This window comes from Nicotiana tomentosiformis, chromosome 6, assembly GCF_000390325.3.
Source record: "Nicotiana tomentosiformis chromosome 6, ASM39032v3, whole genome shotgun sequence".
Lineage (NCBI taxonomy): Eukaryota > Viridiplantae > Streptophyta > Magnoliopsida > Solanales > Solanaceae > Nicotiana > Nicotiana tomentosiformis.
The window spans coordinates 27,322,126-27,342,834 of NC_090817.1; the positions used below are offsets into that span (position 1 = coordinate 27,322,126).

At 41.5% G+C, this 20,709-nt stretch overlaps 1 protein-coding gene across 1 annotated transcript; it reads right to left on the reverse strand.

The window, feature by feature from the left end:
• Positions 1–1,967: 1,967 nt before the first annotated feature.
• Positions 1,968–4,355, reverse strand: LOC104108298 (peptide-N4-(N-acetyl-beta-glucosaminyl)asparagine amidase A-like). Its single transcript, XM_009617296.4, has one exon. It carries the CDS (start codon positions 4,314–4,316, stop codon positions 2,457–2,459), a length of 1,860 nt encoding a protein of 619 aa, XP_009615591.1. The 5' UTR covers positions 4,317–4,355; the 3' UTR covers positions 1,968–2,456.
• Positions 4,356–20,709: the final 16,354 nt, after the last annotated feature.

Consider the following 20,709-nt stretch of genomic DNA (forward strand, 5'->3'; position numbering starts at 1 on the left):
TTCGGTAAAAAATAAAATTAAGAAGATGAAGAAAAAGAAGGAAAGCTAATAGATAAAGAGAAAAAAATGCATGATTTTTGTACAAAGAATTATTGACTTTCCATTCAAATTGCTTATGTTTAGGGATTAATAATTAATATTCTTATTTTAATGGAATTGTGTGCTACAAATATAAATATTTTTCTGCCACAACTATAATATTGGGTTTTATGGTAAGAATTTATTATATTTTTTTTAAATTGTGACAGTTACGTAAAGTTCCCTAAAATCAATGATATTGCGATATTTCATAGTATTAATCAATATTGCTTCGTATACAGTTTGAAAATCCCGACCGTACCTTGAAGATTATTTATTGTTAATTTTGAACAGACCAATGAGCCATGTATTAATCAGTTAGATAAACCTAAAAACAAATCTAAATGGGAGAGCAGTAAAATATAGTAATAAATATTGAGAAATGGACTTTTTGCCTTGAGAAGTACCAAAAAGCAAGAAACGCCATATCTGGAGAATACAAAAAAAGTTATCTTTCCAACTTTACAGAATCTTCTCTATTTTCTTTGATAGGGAAGATTGATCTTAATTAAATTTCTCTTCGTTTCATTTTAGGTGAACCTATTTGATTGGATACGGAGTTTAAGTAGAAAGAAAGAATTCTGAAACTTATGATCTTAAATATGCTATAGCACATGTATAGTTGTAAAACTTCTAAAATTTACGATCTTAAACATGTCATAACATTTAGGTGTTCCATAAAAGCTTTTCATTAACTATAAAACGAAAAGTTTATTTTAAATTAATTTCAAATTTAAGAAAAATTATTCTTTGTAAAACAAACTAAAAAGTTATAGGTACATAAATTAAAATAGAGGGAGTATCTCCTTTTAAAGGTGGAATTTTTTGGACTGAGTCTTAAGAAAGTTTTACTCTTAAGTAACAAATAGGAATAAAAACGTTTTGTGATTTCACGAAAACGAATAAAATAACCAATGTGTCTACATAAAGCTTGAAAATCTCTTTGTTAATGGTGGGGGAGAAGTAAGACTCATCATTTATATTCTTTTGTCACCCTCTTCGTCTTATTGTCTAATACTGATTATAGTACTATAATAAATTCTTTTGCCACCTTAAGTCAAATCAAGGTAAAATTACTACAAGCACTTGGATAGAAGGTTGAGCCTCCCACTTATCTGAAAATCACGAGTGTATTTTTCTTTGGTTGAAACTTTAAAAAAAAAAAAAAAAAATTGTGTTGAAAAATAATTTTTGGAAGTAGAAGTTGTATTTGGACATGTAATTTATTTGAAAAAATTGAGCTTTGTGAGTGAAAGAAAAAATTTAACCCAAAACTTGCCTAGAACCAGTTTTTGAAAATTTAAAAATATTGTTCAAAAGAATTTCAAAAACCGATCATATTTCATGAACAAACAATGTTTTCAAAATTCTTTTGGGAAAAAAAAGAAGCTAAAATCTATGACAAACTATCTTCTCGTCAATTTTGTTTTATTTTCCTCATGATAAATGCATCATATGGTGGTAGATTCCAAAAATTTAGTAGTGAGTAGTAACCAAACATCTCCAATTTCGCCCTTTTATTTCATACCATACACTAATTTTTTGGGAGGAATGATTAACTAGAGTAGAAGAAATTTCAAAGGATGTGCAGTTTAAAAAGAAAAAGAATCCACTGGAACCACCTTGTTCCTTTGCAATTTATTATTATTATTATTTTTTATAAAAATAACTGCGAATCAAGAGAAGAACACAGATAACATCTCCCCCCCACCCCACCAAAAACTCTGCCAAGAAAGAAAGAAGAGAAAAACAAAGTTCTGAACTTTAGCATCCATTGCGTAATGCGTATCCATCAGAGTGTTTCTCTTTGATTGATAGGAAGAAGAACATACTATACCTTCCTCAAGTGCAAATTGCACATGAAAAATACGCTTGAAATGCCCAAATAATTAAAAGCCAAACGCAAAATATCATTCAAGAATAGATGTATATAGAAACATCCATACAAGTTGTGCTATATAAAGTCCCATGTTTTTTCCCCTTTTCTCCTTGAAGGTGGACTTAACCCCAATCAAATGAAGTGGGAAACAGAGACAACAAAATAAACATAATTGTTAGCAAAACGGAAAAGTAATACATGTAATGTCACTTAAGTATCATTCTCGTTGGAAAATACCATGACTGACAAGGTTCTAGTTCACTTTTATTTTGGAAAATGGTGCAACACAAATGCCAAGGTCATGCTATCATTTGAAACTATTCTCTTATTTTATTGCACACAGCCAAAATTTGAACAAATACAAGAATGGAAGAGGCACGGCAGTGGTAGTGCCTTTTGATCATAACTAGAAGACCACGAGAGTTGCTAATTTCTTTGACAGCAGCCTCGTAGAGGATTTGCAGTGGTGAGGGAGTGAAGGCATTGAAATGTAGCAATGTCAGACACCATCTTTAACATCACCAAAATGAGATGCCAAAAAAACCCTTCTAGCAGGTACAGACCAAAATTTGCCGAAGCTGAAAGGCCAATGAGACGAAGTGCTTCTGGGGCAATTATCGCTGACTTTATCATAATGTATTGTGTAATTTGAGCTGCTTATGTTCCTAGAATAGCAGCATGAATCGTCTTTATATTTGTAGACTTGTTGGGTACTCCCAAGCCCGCTAACCACCAACCGGCCCTTGACAAGCATGTAGCCCTGTGCTTTTTGCATATTTTCCGTAAAGCTGGCGGAGGATCCATACTCGGAAGATCTTACCCTCTTATCATCAAATCCCAATGTAATATTTGAGATTGAGGCATAGCTATCATCTCCTTTGTCTACATTGTTGGTATACAAGAGAAGCAGAAACTTTTTAAAAGAATCAAGAGACTGGACAGACGAAGATGGCAACATGACATCAACAGTATCATTGAAATAGATAAGCTGATCCACAATTTGCAAGTTTCCCTCATTTCCCATCACCATATAGTTACCATAACTTAAACTTTGAGCTGACTTAGTAGTGATATTCCCATAGGATGACTTTACCCATCCTGTCAATGTGATTGACCTACTAGCATTTGTGAGGAAAGATCCATCAATGCCTGTAAAATTGGTCACAAGAGAAAAGGAAAGGGGTAGACTACTGTATTCCAATAACTTCCCTTCTGCCTTTATACTCTTTTCGTCCAACCAAAGATGCAAATTTGCGTCAATATACCACACGTTTAGAGCATCCGTGACACTGAATGAAATCTTATGGGTACGCCCATCTAAAATCTTTCCTAACAATGGCGTAATTTCAATGTCATACGAAGGAAGATCAAACGAGCCAATTCCACTTATTGGTCTCCACAAGAGGGGATTGACACCCCCGGTATAGATCACGGTGAAAGGCCAAACTGCACCAACTATCATATCATCAACACTAACTACTACTTCCCTAAAAGCTCCATTCCCTGGCGTTCCAGTAAGGTTATTCGTAGTAATGTAGTTATTCGGTGGATTACTATACCAGAACTCATCATTTTCATGAAATGAAACATAAACTTCCAGTATAGCCCTATAAGCATTTTGGGGAATTTTAAATTCCTTTGATAGAACATCTTTAGAATTCTCAACCTCAAACCACAAACCATCATTTAAAGGCAAATTTCTTGAAATGGGTAAGATCAAATCAGCCCCAGAATCAAATGGTTTATAAGAGTAATCCAAATTCAGCTCATTATCAATATGTTTTTCTTCAGCAGGATAAAAGTGAATAAAAAGTTTCACATTGTAAACACCAGTATAAGTACTATCAACTAAGTTCCCAATATAAACAACAAGAGTTTGATTTGTCATAAGCAAAGAATAATACCTTGTAATATCCTTCTTAACAGTCCAAATAATCCCATTAGCCCTTGGCTCAGCAGTACAACTCCTGAAAATCTCAACCCCACTAAGCCAAACACCAAAAATTCTATCAAATTGCCTTCCTTTACATGTTGCTTTCCATTCCAATACAATCTTGGAAAATTTCTGAGATGGGCAATTAGAAGGGGGTGTGTAATTAGCAAGAACAGGGGGTTTTCCGTATGTGTAATCAAAGTCATGTTGAAGGACTAGATATGAGCAAGGTTTGGTTTTGGGTAGATTTATGGGTTTGGTGACTTCAAAATAGGTTGTTGGGGTGGCATTCTTGGAAGAAGAAGAGTCTAGCTGGGTAATGAGTTGTGATCTAAAGAGAGATGTACTACTGTGGAGAGTTGCGGTGGAAAAGAGAGGTTGTTGGAGTAGAGAGAAAAAAACCAAGAAGAGGAAAGAGAAAGCCATGAATGGTAGCGCTGTTAGCTCTGTTGTTGGTTAATTATTCAATTGGATATATATACCTCTCGGTATATACTCTCGTGTACTAATTATGTAAAGTATGTTTAAAGTATTCCTGCAATTTTACTTAATATAGTGGTCATTGCCTTATTTTATAGATAATTAATATTATTTATTAGAGATATTTGTAGTTGTTTTATAGGTAATATGAAAGTGTAAGAAAGTTATTCTCCAAGCATATAAAAGTTAAACTCATATTTTATCAAATTGCAAAAATATATATATATATATATATATATATATATATATATATATATATATATATATATATATATATCAGCAAAAAACATTAAGCAATTGAATTCAATTATATTATATGAGAATAATTTGGCACTCAATATTATGGCCTAGTGGTTAATGAACTAGTAAAAACTATGAGGTTTCAGGTTTAGATTTTAATGGAGGTAAAAAAATAATAATATGTGATTACTTTTCATCTAGCTAAATCTTAGTAAATAGAGTTACTTATGTCGTGCTATAATTTTATATATTTTGACGTTATTTACCCTATTTGCTTGTTGTTTGGATGCTAATTTATGCGACAATTGAGTTTAATAAAGTTTAGTTTATGTGTAGGAATGCTTGGACATGAAATTGAGAAAAGTTGCACGAAATGGTACCTCAAAGCTATAAAATGGAGCAATAAAAGAAGACGTGCAATGCAATGAAAGTCACAGACGTAGACAATGCAAGGCTTTGTCCAGGGCATTGTCATTGGCGCCTCTGATAGCGCCTCGCGGGGGGTAATGTTGGCGTCTCTGATGGTGCCATGTGCCGACGATGCTTATCCGAGTCACTTTTATTTCCTCATTATGTTTGGACGTGTAGAACTCGGCCCCACCATATAAATACTTCATAAAGTTAGTTTTTGAAGAAAAAGACACTATTGGAGAGGCAAAAGACTACAGAATACTCTGAAGCACGAATTGCAAGAGTTTTTCTCTCCGTTCTTCTTGAATTTGTAGTTTAATGCTTTTGAATATTACTATGATTGTTTATACAATTATGAGTATCTAAACTCTCTAATCTAGGGTTTGATGGAACATATTGGAGGATAATTTTCTACTACGTTTAATATAAATTTGCTTTTGATTTTTCTCTACTTGTTCAACTACGTTTTCATTGTGGTTGATTGAAGAGCTCTCAATTAACTGTGCATATTTAGTGTGTATTGCTTGGAAAAGGATATGCATTTAGGTAGTTGTTGAACAACATCACTCCTAACGTATATGAGGAATCAATACGAAAGATTTAAAAGTGGGATTAGGAATAACGAAACCTTGGTGTGATCATAGTGAGCGGTAAACTAGTGTCAGCTAGCATAGTTCGGAAGAATACGTCTAGTACATTGTGGTAGTTGCTCGGAAGAGAATTACAACACCCAAAGTACTCACTATCGGTAGAGAATACTTAGACGAATTTATAGAAAACGTAGAGAGGAGGATTTCGACAATAGGGGAAATCATAAGCCTAGACTCTTCCAATCTTGTCTACAACATTTGCTCTGTTAGTTATAAATTACAGCATTTTAATTACTCTTCTCTTAGTTAGTAAACACTCAAATCAATATTTAATATTTCTGAAAGTTGATTACTTGAATTCTTGTGAAACTAGTGGTTGTGATTAATAGGTTAATTCCCTGTGAGATTCGACTCCGGACTTGTAAACCTGATTATATTTGCGACGACCGCTAGACCTCTTAGGAGGCATAGTTGGGCGTGATCAGTTATCTAATACCTATTGTGGTAATAATGAGCACATATCCTATAAAAATAGTCGAAGTATTATTGTCAACTTGACCGTACACCAAAATAACTTGTAAGAAAGCAAAATACAGTATGAAGTATGAAGTATGAATATTGTGAGTACCAAATATAAATTGTATTAAAATTAACTGAAACGGAACCAGATGCAAAAATAAATTTTTCAACACCGAATTTAGATTTTCTAAAAAAATCTAAAGAGATGTAGAAGAGATTAATTTCAAAGAATTTCACCTCCTTTCAATTTATGTGACACACTTCTTTATTAATTCGTTTAAAAAGATTAATATATTTTTATATTTAAAAATAATTTAAATTTAACTTTTTTTTATCCATTTTAATTTTAATAAGAAGTTTTTATAGCTGAACAAATGTTTATGATTACATATTTCAAATATTTTATAATTGTTTACCCTTAAAAATGGATAACAATTGAATTTATACGTGATTTTAAATATATGTGGATTAATTCAATACAAGTGATTAATGACATTAAATAAGCAAATAAAGGATATAGTAAGTAGCCAAACCAATGATGATAGTGAGTCTGAGCTCGATTAAAGGCTTAACAAGAAACCTGCCTTCGGTTCTGAACTAGCACTTATGAAGAACTTATGAATGAAAACAAGAGCTTTAAATAACTTTTAAAAACAGAGAGAACATAAGTATATTGATTTGGTATGCGTGTTACAATGTGTCTAATGAATAATTAGCTTCCCCTTTATATAGTCGGGGAGTTTACCCTAGATACAATTCTAAGAAAGATAAAAATCTTCCTTTGCGCTAGTCACTGATTTTTCACCGATACGGTCCGAGATTCACGCCGTGATATCTGATTGGGAACAGATATCACGCATGTTTGTTAATCGTGTGTGGTCATTTGGTAATACTCTCCGAGGTCTTGGGACTCGAACAGTACCCGGGATACATGGTCTCTATGCCTCTGAGGGAATGTGTTTTGCTCGGGCCCTGATACGAGAGGTTCCTAGTTATGATTTCGATTCCTTGCAGTCACGTCCTTGCTCTGTTTGCCTCACCGGGAAATCGGGATGCTCTTTAGACTCGGTTTTACCCGTATACATATAGTCCCCTTATTTATCAGAGAGTAGGTTTGCCGAAACCATGGGAAACGATAGATGCTCTCCGGTTCCTTCCTCCGTACGTTACGATGAAGGAGCTAAAACATCCCACCAGTCGCGTCGTTCTGACTTCGGACACGTGTCGATCATCGGCTGGTTGCCCCCGAATGCGAAGCGTCGCCTGTTTCCCTATAAATGCTTCCATCATTTGTTCTTTTTCTATTTTTCGACCAAGCCTTTACCTTCGAGTTTTCCAGCTATCATCAAACTTCTTCCAAACCTTCATATCTTCATTCTTGTTCTTCAACTTTCACAGTGATTTCTAGGTTTTTACCCAAATTTCATTCAAATATTCATACTCCATTCTTCATTCTTCAAACTCATTCTTTTAAACCTTCATCTTCTTTCTTTAAATTGTCAAAATTCTCCAGATAACAATGGGTAAAACATCCAAATTCGTTCCTCAACAAGTCGCCTTTTTATCTTCCCAACCGGTCACCGGTACTGAGATGGTTTCTCTTGAAGTAGTAGCCCTCGAAACGGCTACTCTCGAGATAGCTGCCAGCGAACTGGACCCTAAACCTCCCTTGAAAATATTTATTCCCGGGGGCTGCTCAATTACAGATGACTTTAAGGTCGAGAAATCCTCACGCAAACAGGACCGGGGTGAAGGAGCATCAAGGTACATATGCTCTGTGACCGAATACGTCCTTCCCGGGGTCCGAAAGGACTGCAATCCTTTAAACGCATTATTTCAAACCTTTGTCTTCTTTCATTAAATTTTCAAACTTCTCCAGATAACAATGGCTAAAACATCCAAATCCATTCCTCAACAAGTCGCCTCTTCATCTTTCCAATCGGCCGCCGGTACTGAGTCGGCCACTCCTGAAGTAGTAGCCCTCAAAACGGCTTCTCCCGAGGTGGCTGCCAACAAACCGGCCCCCGAGCCTCCCTTGAAAATATTTATTCCCGGGGGCTTCTCAATTGCAGATGATTTAAGATCGAGAAACCCTCACGCAAACAGGACCTGGATGAAGGAGCATCAAGGTACATATGCTCTGTGACCGAAGACATCATTCTCGTGGTCTGAAAGGACTGCAACTGGGAAAGCAAGGATGTAGTACTCCCCGGACCCGAGGACTCCATTACTACCCACGTGGAAGGAAACTTAAGTGTAAACACTTACCCCTTCACACTGGGCCTAGTGGACCCGATTGTTTTGGATTTTTGCAAGAGGTACGAGGTGTGCCTCGGGAAAATCCATCCATCTCTATGAAGGATCGTGATACTCCTTCGCTACTTCATAAACAAGAATGAGTCTCGTCGGTTCACGATCGATCATCTACTTCGTTTATACAGTCCCCAAATGTTTGAAGGGGAACTGATCAAGCTTACTCGCAGAGCCAACAAGGCCTCCTTTTAGAGCATTGACGAAGATCGAGATCGGGGCTGGCAGGGACGCTTCGTTCGGGTGAAGACTGAAGATTTGATTCCCCCCGAGTTCATGCATTTACCTGAGAAGTGGAACCCATCTCATAAGTGCACCTTCTCTTTTTTTATTTTATCTTTTTTTTTATTTCTCCCTTATCATTCATACTTGTGGTTGTGCAACCGTCTCCCGGGTTCCAAATGCAGCCTTGGATAAAGGAATATATCAAGGGAATCTGTACACATATGACGTACTCTGAATGCGCATGGAGTGGTCTTTCGAAGGACTGATGGGAGGCCCGTTCTCATGGTAAGTCCTTTCTCTGAATAGTTAATACCATGCTTCTAACTTTCATCCTACTAACTTTCCTTCCCCTTTGTTGTTGCAGGCTTGCCTAAGACCACCGAACTTAGGCCTTTGGAAGGGGACGAGGATGTGTCCTTATTTGTTGATCCCTCCGTTGAGAGGCAGCTCGGGACTAACGCGGAGGAAAAGAAGAAAAGGAAGAGAAAACCTTCGGGCTCTCCGGGCTCTGAGGTGAAGAAACTGAAGAAGAGGGTGGCTCGTAAGCCTAGGAAGAGCTCTAGCTCCCGGGTGCCGGACTTCGATTCTCTTCTCCGGCTCAAGGATGAGCCGGAGGAAGAGCTTATTTTTGTTACCACCCACAGGACAACCCTTCCCGGGAGGCAAGAGGCATCCGAGGGGGAGCTCGTGAATCCGACCTCTCTCAGACTCGAGAGGTCGATATGGAGACCCGGGATGGGACTCTCTAGGACGTCGGCTCCGCTCCGAAGGAAGCGCCCACGATAATAGAGATTTTGGGGATGCCATCCTACACAGAGTCTATGATCGAGGAGGCCCAAGTGGGAAAGGATAAGTCTAATGAAGGGGTCTATGACGCGGACGATCTGCTTCATTCCTTTTTTGAGGGTGTGGACTCGTCTGCTTTGGAAGATTTCTCTGGGATGAGCGACTTGGAAGTTCTAAAGAAGGACACATCTTCGGAAGCTGGAGGGCCGAGTTCGAGCCCGAAATTGATCAACCAGTTCCCTGCTCCGAGTGTGGACCCAGGTCGCAAGAGATCGGTCATTCTGACCATCTTGGAGGATGCCCAGGTCCAATCTGCTCCCGCAGGGATAGCTAGCTACTTTCGATGCCTGGTTACCGAGGAGGACCAGGCAAAAATAAATGAGGTGAACATGCCATGCCTTTTTAATGAGGAGCAGTAGGTACTGAATCGGGTAAGGCATCATTACGTTCCTTTGAACTTTACTTAGGTTTTGATATTTTTCACATTTTTCATCTTTATGCAGGCCTCAGTATTTCATCATGAGAGCTTCATTCGGTACCGGGTCGAGGTCAATCAACTCGATCTTGAGGTCAAGAAGCTTGCCCAGAAATGGGATATGTACAAGCTTCTCAGCGAGAAACAAGTAGGGGTTATTAAGAACCTTCAGGCTAAGATGGTCGGGGCTTAGAAAGAAGCATTGGTCCTAAGGCGGGAGCATGCTGACTTGGTTGAAAAGATAAAGGTTTTTTAAGTTAGAAATGAGGAACCGGTCATAGTGGCTAACGATAATACCTCGCAGGTTCAGCAGAAGATTGATCAGATCAACCAACTCCAAAAAGAGATGGACGAAATCCAAGTAATGGATGATGGGTGGAAAAACAAGATGGATCTGCTGGCCCCGGAGAAGGAAACCGCCAAGGCGAAGCTGTCTTCTATAGAGGTTCAGCTTCGGGTGGTGAAGGAGAAAGCTGATAAACGGGTTCAGCTAAATGAAAATCTCCGAGAACAGCTAAGCTTGGCCACCGCAGAATGGGATGCCTTTGGTAAAGAGCTCGAAGCAACGAGGTCCAAGCTGGAGACAACCTTAGCTGATACCAATAAGATGGTGGCCAAGTACAAGGCCGATGTTAAAGCAGTCGAGGCCCTTGAAGAGATCCATGCTCGAGGCTTTGACCTGTCGGCCGAGATCGAGTAGGCAAAAAGGCTTGAGGTCGAATATGCGAGGCGGATGTCTCGAATGGAGGTCCTCGAAGAGATCCATGCTCGAGGCTTCGACCTGTCGGCTAAGATCGAGGAGGAAAAAAGGCTTGAGGCTGAGGCGTAGAAGCTATTCGAGCCCGAAGGTGCGGAGAGTTCCGAGGGCTCTAAAGAATTTGAATACCCCGATGGTTCTGGTGACGAATCGGGTTCTGGCAAAGACCAAGCGTGAATGCCTTATGATTTTTTAGTTTTTGTATTGTGTACATATTTTTAGTTTATTTCGAGACTGTTTTTGTTGGGCCTTTGTAAAGATATTCCGGAATATATAAAATTTTCCCTTTTGGCAACTTCAAGTCTCTATTATTTTAGCATATTTTCATAATTACAAATATTTCTAATGCCTTAGCATAGAATCAAACGTAGTAATACGTCATTTATTTTTCGTAGGTCCGAATAGAACCTGACCTCGATGCATTTTTTGCTCGAAACTTTCGAAAACTCGGAGTGTCTAGAAGTTTTCCCAAGATGCTTAAGTGTTCTTAGATGATGTCTTTGCCGAGGGTAACCTTTTGGCAGGTTTTGAATTTTTATTGAAGGCCTTATGTTTTGATTACGGGCTTCGGACGTCTCCGGGCCGTTTTTTAGGGTGGTCGTAGCCTTTTAGGTTTAGGCACTCCCTAATAGGTTTTATGCCTCTGGATTTTGATGACTCGGGGTGCCCGAACTTATTTCGGATGACAATCCCCGAGAGGGAGTAGCTCTTTGGGCTCGGATAGGGGTGGCCCATGGGCTTGATAGTCCCCGGGTAGGAATAGCCTTTAGGCTCGATGCTTTAAGAGGTAAAAATATGTAATAGCAAGGTAGAAACTTTCTTTCATTTCTGTGAGTAAAGTACAAGATTGAATGCATGTAAAAGCTTGTATTATGGCTAAGGTGGCCTACACGGGCACGGTTCACTTGACCATTTTGCCCTTACAATAAATCCTAACCACCGAGCCTAGGCTATTAAGCACAAAGTTTCTTTATTTCCTTGCTAAGAAGCTTGACCCTAGGGTGATGGCCCCCAGTATTTGAGGTCGATCTTGAGAGGGCTCGGATGCTGTTGATGAGACCATAGGCTCCGATTTAAAACCAGTCTTCGATTCTAAGTTTGCACGATTTACTGTTGCCTCGTTAAACACCTTGCTGGAAAACCCATTTGGGACAAAACCTGTTCAAGGGGAAAAGAGTGCAACGCGTGCTTTCTGACCTAATAGTCACATTCTCCTTTGGTTGCTTCCTGCAAGTGTTAGTCCAATTCGCAATATTATAAAAAGGTGAATGAGATCTTACCTTATTAGTAGTACCGCTTTAAGTGTGTCACATTCTAGTTGTTCGGTAGTTGTGCATCGTTTCTTGCTTCGAGTTTGTACGAGCCTTTACTGATAATCCTGATGACTCGATATGATCATTCCCAATTCGGCCCCAGCTTCCCTTCATTCGGGTTTTGGGTGTGCAGCGTTACTTTTCTTAACACCAAGTCCCTGATATTGAAGTATCAGAGGTTGGCTCTTTGGTTGTAATATCTTTCTATCCACTGTTTCTAAGCGGCTAATCAGACTAGGACGGCCTCACGCCTTTCATCCAATAGTTCCAGATTCATGCTCATAGCCTCACCATTTGATTTTTCGGTCGCATATCGAAATCTGAGGCTCGGTTCTCCTACTTCGACCGGTATTAGTGCTTCGACGCCATAGACCAATGAAAATGGAGTGGCCCCCGTACTAGATTTAGAGGTTGTACGCTATTCCCACAAGACCTCAGACAGAATTTTCTTCCATTTTCCTTTGGCATCAGTCAACCTTTTCTTTAGGTTTTTAAGTATGGTCTTGTTTGTTGATTCTGCATGTCTGATCCCACTAGGGTGATAGGGTGTTGACAAGATCTTTTTGATGTTATGGTTTCGAAAAATTTGTTTACCTTTTTGCCGATGAACTACTTCCCGTTATCACACACTATCTCGGCCGATATTCCGAACCGGCATATTGTGTGATCCCAAATGAAGTCGACGAATTCTTTTTCCCGAACCTTCTCGAACACTTGAGCTTCGACCCACTTGGAAAAATAATCGGTCATAAACAGTATGAATTGAACCTTACCGGGTGCCCATGGCAGGGGACCGACAATATCCATTCCCCACATCATGAACGGCCAAGGTGACAAGACCGACTGTAGTAGCTCTCCAGATTGATGTATCATCGGTGTGTGCCTCTGACAGCCGTCGCATCTTTGTACAAAGTTCTTAGCATCTTTCTCCATGTTGATCCAACAATAGCCGGCTGTGATTATCTTACAAACCAAAGATTTTGCCCTCAAATGGTTTCCGCATGTGCCTTCATGAAATTTCCTCAAAACATATTCGGTGTCTCTAGGCCCCAAGCATATGGTGAGTGGGCCATCGAACGTTCTTCTGAATAGAGTACCTTCGGACAGGTTGAACCTTGCCGCCTTCGTGCGTAGAGCTCTCCATTCTTTAGGATCCGAGGGAAACTTCCCAATTTTCAAGTAGTCTATATACTTGTTTCTCCAATCCCAAGTTAAACTTGTTGAGTTTATTTGGGCATGGCCTTTTTCTACTACTGATTTCATGAGTTGTACGACCGTTCCTGAGTTGAATTCATCATCATCAACCGATGACCCCAAGTTAGCCAGAGCATCGGTCTCACTATTTTGATCTCGGGGTACGTGCTATAGGGTCCATTCCTTGAATTGATGCAGTGTTACCTACAATTTGTCTAAATACTTTCGCATTTGTTCCTCTATTACTTCGAACGTCCCATTGACTCGATTTACCACAAGGAGGGAGTCGCACTTAGCTTCGACCACCTCGTCCCCCAGACTTTTAGCCAATTCGAGACCTGCAATCATGGCCTCATACTCGGCCTCATTATTAGTCAATTTCATAGTTCTAATAGATTGCCTAACTATGTTACCCGTAGGCGGTTTCAATACGATGCCGAGTTCGGAACCCTTTGCGTTCATGGCACCGTCTGTAAATAGGGTCCAGATTCCTGAAAAAGTCCCTCAGGTTAACAACAATTCCTTTTCGACTTCAAGTATTAAAGCCGGCGTAAAGTCGGCCACGAAATCTGCCAAAATTTGTAATTTGATGGAAGTCCAGGGTCGATATTCGATACCGTACCCGCTAATTTCTACTACCCATTTGGCCAATCGGCCAGAGAGCTCGAGTTTGTGCATTATGTTCCTTAGTGGGTAAGAAGTTACGACGCATATAGGGTGGCATTGAAAATACGGCTTTAACTTTATGGAGGCGCTGAGCAAAAGCGAGGTCTAACTATTCTAAGTGAGGATACCTTATTTCGGCCTTGCCTAGAGTTCTACAAACATAATGGATAGGAAATTGTGTACCTTCCTCTTCCTGGATGAAGACTCCACTTACCGCTACCTCGGATACTGCTAAGTACAAGTACAATTGTTCATCCGCCTTCAGAGTATGGAGCAAAGGTGGACTCAAAAGGTACTGTTTGAGTTCTTCCAAGGCTTGTTGGCATTCCCGGGTCCTAGAAAAGTTATTCTTCTTCTTCAATAATGAGAAGAGGCAGTGGCTCTTATCAGAAGACCTCGATATGAACCGGCCCAAGGCGTCTATGCTCCCGATGAGCCTCTGAACGGCCCTGACACTGTCCACCAAGGTGATGTCTTTTATAGCTTTGATTTTGTCGGGATTGATCTCAATCCCTCGGTTGGACACCATGAATCCAAGGAACTTTCCGGATCCGACCCCGAATGCGCATTTCTTTGGGTTCAGCCTCATATTGTATTTTTTAGCATGTTGAAGGTTTCCTACAAATATTTTAAATTATCCTCTTCTCACAGGGACTTACCTAACATGTCGTCAATATAAACTTTCATTGATTTTTCTCTTTGTTCTTCGAACGTCCAATTTACTAGGCGTTGATATGTGGCACTGACGTTTTTTATTCCGAACGGCATTATGTTATAACAATAGGTGCCGAATTTAGTGATAAAGGAAGTTTTTTCTTGATTTCCTGGGTCCATCCGGATTTGGTTGTACCCGGAATAGGTGTCGAGAAAGCCGAGTATCTCGTGCCCGGCTGTCGCATCGATCATGCGATCGATGTTAGGCAAAGAAAAAGAGTCCTTGGGGAACGCTTAGTTCAAGTCTTTGTAATCTACGCAAATTATTAATTTATTTCCCTTTTTAGGCACTGCCACGATGTTAGCCAACCAATTTGGGTACTTAACTTCCCGAATGGATCCTATTTTAAGGAGTTTGGACACCTCGTCTTTGATGAATGCATGTTCGACTTCAGACTTAGGCCTCCTCTTCTGTTTAACCGGGTGGAACTTCGGATCCAAGCTTAGCTTATGAGTGGTTATTTATGGTGGGATCCATGTCATATCAAGGTGGGACCAAGCGAAATAATCTACGGTAGCTATAAGGAATTTAATGAGTTGTTTCCTGATCTCGGGAGTTGACCCTGTGCCCAGGTATACCTTCATATCGGGCAAGTATTCGATCAATATGACTTTCTCCAGCTTCTCGACCGTTGATTTGGTGACATCGGAATCGTCAGGGGTGACGAACGACCTAGGAACTCCGTAATCATCATCCTCGCCAGCTTCTTGCTTCTCCGGTTTGGTTGGGGCCAGTGACGCTGATTGCTATTTAGTTTCTTCCTTCCTAACCGGATCTGAGTTCTTTGATGTCAAGAGTGCGAACATCAGGATCACCTTATCGACCGCGAACATTTCTTTTGCGGCCAACTGCTCTCCGTAAACCATCTTGATCCCTCCCGGTGTGGGGAATTTCAGTGCCTGGTGTAATGTCGATGGTATTTTCCTCATGTTATGAATCCATGGCCTTCCGAATTGAGCATTATATCTCGTATCCCCTTCAATCACATAAAGCTTCGTTTCTTGAATGGTCCCGGCGGTGTTCACCAGCAGGGTTATCTCAGCTTTAGTAGTTTTGCATGCCATATTGAATCCGTTTAAAACCCGGACTGCATGCACTATTTGGTCTTGTAGACCCAGCTGTTCTACGACCATCGATCTGATGATATTGGCCAAGCTACCTGGATCAATTAACACACTCTTAACTTGAGATTTATTTATGAGCAAAGAAATTACCAGTGCATCATTATGCGGTTGCACGATGCCTTCAGCGTCCTCATTGTTGAAAGAAATGGTCCTCTCCGGTATATAATCCCGGGTTTGTTTTTCCCTTATAATGGATACCTTAATGCGCTTTAGCATTGGCCCCTGGGGATATCGACTCCACCAATGACCATGTTAATGATGTGCTGAAATTCCTCTTGTTCGGTTTGTTTGTTGGAGTCCCTATTCGTGAAGTGATTTTTGGCTCGATCACTTAGAAATTCCCGGAGGTACCCATTATTGAATAACCGGGCCACTTCTTCTCTTAGTTGTTGGCAGTCTTCGGTCATGTGGTTGTGAGTGCGATGATACTTACACATCAGGTTAGTGTCTCTTTGGGCAGGGTCAGACTGTAATGGCCGAGGCCACTTGGTATCTTTGATGCGCCCGATGGAAGATACGATGCTGGCAACATCAACACTAAAGTGTATTCCGATAATCTCGGTGCCTCCCTGGCCCAGAGTGGCCTATCGAAACCGTTTTTACTCATGAGTCTCCGGCTATTGTGGCCTCGATCACTCTTTTTTTCATTCCTCGCAGGGTTATTCCCGGATCTGCTACCCCTTCAATCTCCGCTATACGGTTGATACCGATCTTTGGTTCATGATCAATGACTCTTTTGGACCTGTCATTAGTTTTGATGGGATAAATGGACCAGGAGGAGGCCCCGAGCTGATCAACCTCGACTTTGATTTTTGATTGGTATCTGTTATGGACGTCAACCCAAGTTACCATCGGGTACTCTATCAAATTCAGTTTCAGCTGTTGTGAAGCCAAGGAGCTTTGGGGGTTGAGTCCTTGAGTGAATGCCTGAACAACCCAATTGTCTGTAACCGGAGGCAAGTCCATTCGTTCCATTTGAAACCTTGGCACGAATTCCCTGAGCATTTCGTTATCTCTTTGTTTTACTTTGAAAGGTCCGAATTTCTGGTCTCGACCTTGATGGCCCCCGCGTGAGCTTTTACGAAGGCATCTACAAACATATCAAACTAATTAATTAGAATTAGGGAGTAAGTTGTGATACCATATCATTGCTCCTTTCGACAGGGTTTCTCCAAATATTTTCAGCAAAACCGACTCGATTTTGTCATCTTCTTAGTCGTTTCGCTTGATGGTACATGTGTAGGAGTTCACGTGTTCATTTGGAACCGTGGTTCCGTTATACTTTAGAATTTCGGGCATACAAAATTTCTTCAGGATTGGTTTCGGTGCTGCGCTCAGAGGGAAAGGCTTTTGGAAACATTTCTTGGAATCCATGCCTTTCAATATCGGGGGTGCTCCCTAGATTTGATCATCTCTAGAGTTATAGATCTCCATTTTTTTGTCGTTAGCTTCAATCTTCTTTTTTCCCTATTCCACCCGCTTTGTCAGTTCCTCAAGCATCTTTATTATATCGGGGTTAGCCCTGGGTTCAACTTCACCCGAACTTTCCGTGGTTTGTTCATTCCTTTGGGTGTTTTCCTGAGATGGTTCGGGCTCAACTATGCTTGGGGCGTGGTTTTGGTTCTACAGCTGGGCTATCTCTGCCTGTTGAGCTTGTAACATTTTGCGCAAAATCTTAGGAGATTCGGGGTTGGTCGCCCAAATTCATGCAGAAGGCGTGGACCATAGCACACGAAAATTTGGGAATCATCCTGAATTCCTATTTTATGGCCCTAAAACGCCAAAACATGAGGAACGGTCATGGCGAAGCGATGGAGAATTTCTTGGAATCTAGGCCTTTCAATACTGGGGTAGCTCCCGGGATTGATCAACTCTGGAGTTATAGACCTCCATTTTTTGTCGTTGACTTCAATCTTCTTTTTCCCCGATTCCATCTGTTTTGTCAGTTCTTCAAGCATCATTATTATTTCGGGGTTGGCCCCGGGTTCAACTTCACCCGGACTTTCCGTGGTTTGTTCATTCCTTGGGTGATTTCCCGAGATGGTTCAGGCTCAACATTGCTGGGGCCGCGACTTTGGTTCTGCAGCTAGGCTATCATCGTCTATTGAGCTTGTAACATTTCGAAGATCACTCGCAGATTGATCCCATCGCCTTCACCGTCGTACGTACCCCAGGCTTTTGATCGGGCTCCTCCACGAACGCTGTTCTTGGGGTTGGTCGGCAGGTTTGCATCGATGGCCACATGTGAGTTGGCATCGATTGGGTCCGTAACCGGGACTCCGTTGGGGACAATAAGGGGCACCTCGTTGCTGGGCACTATATTGTTGTTTTCGCCATGGTGGCCATACTCAGCATCAACGTTCAAGTGAGCAGATTAAGAGTTTGACATTCTTAAGTTGTCTTGAAATTAAAATCTCAAAGAACAAGCGTGAAACAGAGTGTGTTATGGAAATTTATATCAATACAAGTGATTAATGACATTAGATAAGCAAATAAAAGATATAGTAAGTAGCCAAACCAATGATGATAGTGAGACCGAGCTCGATTAAAGGCTTAACAAGAAACCTGCCTTCAGTTCCGAACTAGCACTTATGAAGAACTTATGAATGAAAACAAGAGCTTTGAATAACTTTTAGAAACAGAGAACAAAAGTATATTGGCTTGGTATGCGTGTTACAATGTGTCTAATGAATAATTAGCTTCTCCTTTATATAGTTGGGGAGTTTTACCCTAGATACAATTCTAACAAAGGTAAAAATCTTCCTTTTCGCTAGTCACTCATTTTCCATCGATACGGTCCGAGATTCACATCATGATATCCGGTACAGATGTCACGGCCCTTTGATAATCGTGTGCGGTCATTTGGTAATGCTCTCCGAGGTCTTGGGACTCAAACCGGACCCGGGGGACGTGGTCTCGATGGCTCCGAGGGCGGGTGTTTTGCTCGGGCCCTGATACGAGAGGTTCCTGGTTCTGATTCTGATTCCTTGCAGTGACATCCTTGCTCTGTTTGCCTCGCCGGAAAATTGGGGTGCTCTTTAGACTTGGTTTTACCCGTATACAATAACCACACAAACATTACAACATATTTAACCATAAGTTTCAGGGGAAGTCTTTTTTTTTTTAATTTATATTAAGTTAAACTACCTTGCATAAATTAAATCAGAGGAGAATTATCTATTGGTGTTTGATGTAAAATAAAATATAATAATTGTTGAGAATGTAACTGAAGGGGATAATGACGAGTTGCAGTCATTGTTTCTATCTACTTTTAGTGTAGAATAGTTGTCACAACTCGCACTTTGGAGTTGTGATTTCGGCCAAGAACTGGTGAGAAAAGGTCCTTATGATGGTCTGACGTAGAACTGTCTACTCGGGAAACTTGGGACTTTTAATTTTAAGCATATATAAGGGGGGTATAGGTGATGAAAGCTCCGACCTGCCTCCCACATACGTGCTGCCATCGAGCCGTATAGAACGAGCTACCTTGGGGGCAACCTCAAGGGCCTGCCTAGATTACTCAAAGGAGTGTCAAAGGTACCCATACGAGTTAGGGAAACTCTATGGGCGGCGCGACGCCTTCGGGCTAGCGTTGGGCATCAATGTGGTGCTGGAGGCTCGATGTGTGGAACGGCCATCCCCGTGAGCTGCCGAATGTTGGAACGAGACCTCTGTGCTGATTGGATACTTGACTCACCTGTCATAGGGGCATCATGTGTCGACTTGTGAGCATGGCTTGGGTTCAACCATGCAAGCAAGGGTCCATTGGCCTAAAGGTGCAGTTGTTGGGCGACACTGCACTATTCGGGATGGAAGCGTGTCACGAGGGTAATTTATGGGGATGGCACGAAAGACGCGCATGGCAATGGCCAAGGGCTAAAGGTTTCCTTACTCGGGCGAGGCACGAGCTAGTCGCGGATGCACTGGGCGAGTGTCAAGCTTGAGGATTGGGCTATGCACGCAGGAGCGATGCTCAGTCTTGGGCGAGGGACAAGACATGTCCTAAGCCAGTCCCCCAGGGCGCGCATGGATAGTGATCCTAAGATGAAGCGCCACGACATGTCTAGGGCCAAGGGCCTAGACATCTTATGGGCGGCACAAGTTGGGGCGAGCCTACGGGCGAGCCCCACCAACAGGCACCTGGTCGTGCTTGGAATCCTGGGAAAAGAAACAAGGCTGGCCTGCAGCGAGGGGAACTGCAGGCGCCGCACGGGCGAGCAGGTGCCGCTACCCAATGTAAGGATTTGGGCCCGTGACACTTGGTATCAGAGCTGATTAAGGCCATACTATGCCATGGCACAATGTCAAGACAAATGGTGGATATGGCGAGCGCATTTTGGATGTCAGTGCAGAGATCACGTCAAAGCAGAGATTGATGTTCATATGCCACCAGAGATCGAGAACCCGATATTGATGGTCAATGAAAGAAATGGGTGATTCCATTGTCTTTCGTGAGTCTAAGATGCTACTGAATGAGGCGATATGCCGATGAGTCGGATGGCCAAGAGAAAGCCATGTTTTCCAAGTCGTGCAACCATATTGCGAAGAGTGGAAGCCATGGACTATAAACATGGGCATGATCATAGCGGAGACCTTGCCAAGGATGCGTGCAACGCATCAAGTTGAGTGTCTTTCCTTCAGGACAAACTTGTGAGCTGCCTGAGGGCATTGCCAAGGTGAGGAAACGGATTCGAGGGTATAGCGAAGCTTCGGAACTGGGCAGATTTCCAAGTTAGAAGGTGTCATTCTGGAAAGGAGTATGTCGAATGATCGGGACCGTGAGTGTCCAGGTGCGAGGCACACCGAACCGGGAAGCCGTGCTAGCAGGACCAAGAGGGTGCCTGTCTATAGGGCGAGTATTGAAGTACTACCGGGAACATTGGCTACTTGCTGAGGAAGTGACAACTGGAAAACAAAGAGCTTTGTTCGGAAATGCGGCGATGCTATGACTTTGGGAATGTAGTACTCACCAAAGGTCGTCCCAAGAGCTGGCAGAATGTCGAGTGGGACGACA

Coding starts and splice junctions, on each gene's coding strand:
- LOC104108298 (XM_009617296.4), bottom strand. CDS start 4,316: ATGGCTTTCTCTTTCCTCTTCTTGGTTTTTTTCTCTCTACTCCAACAA.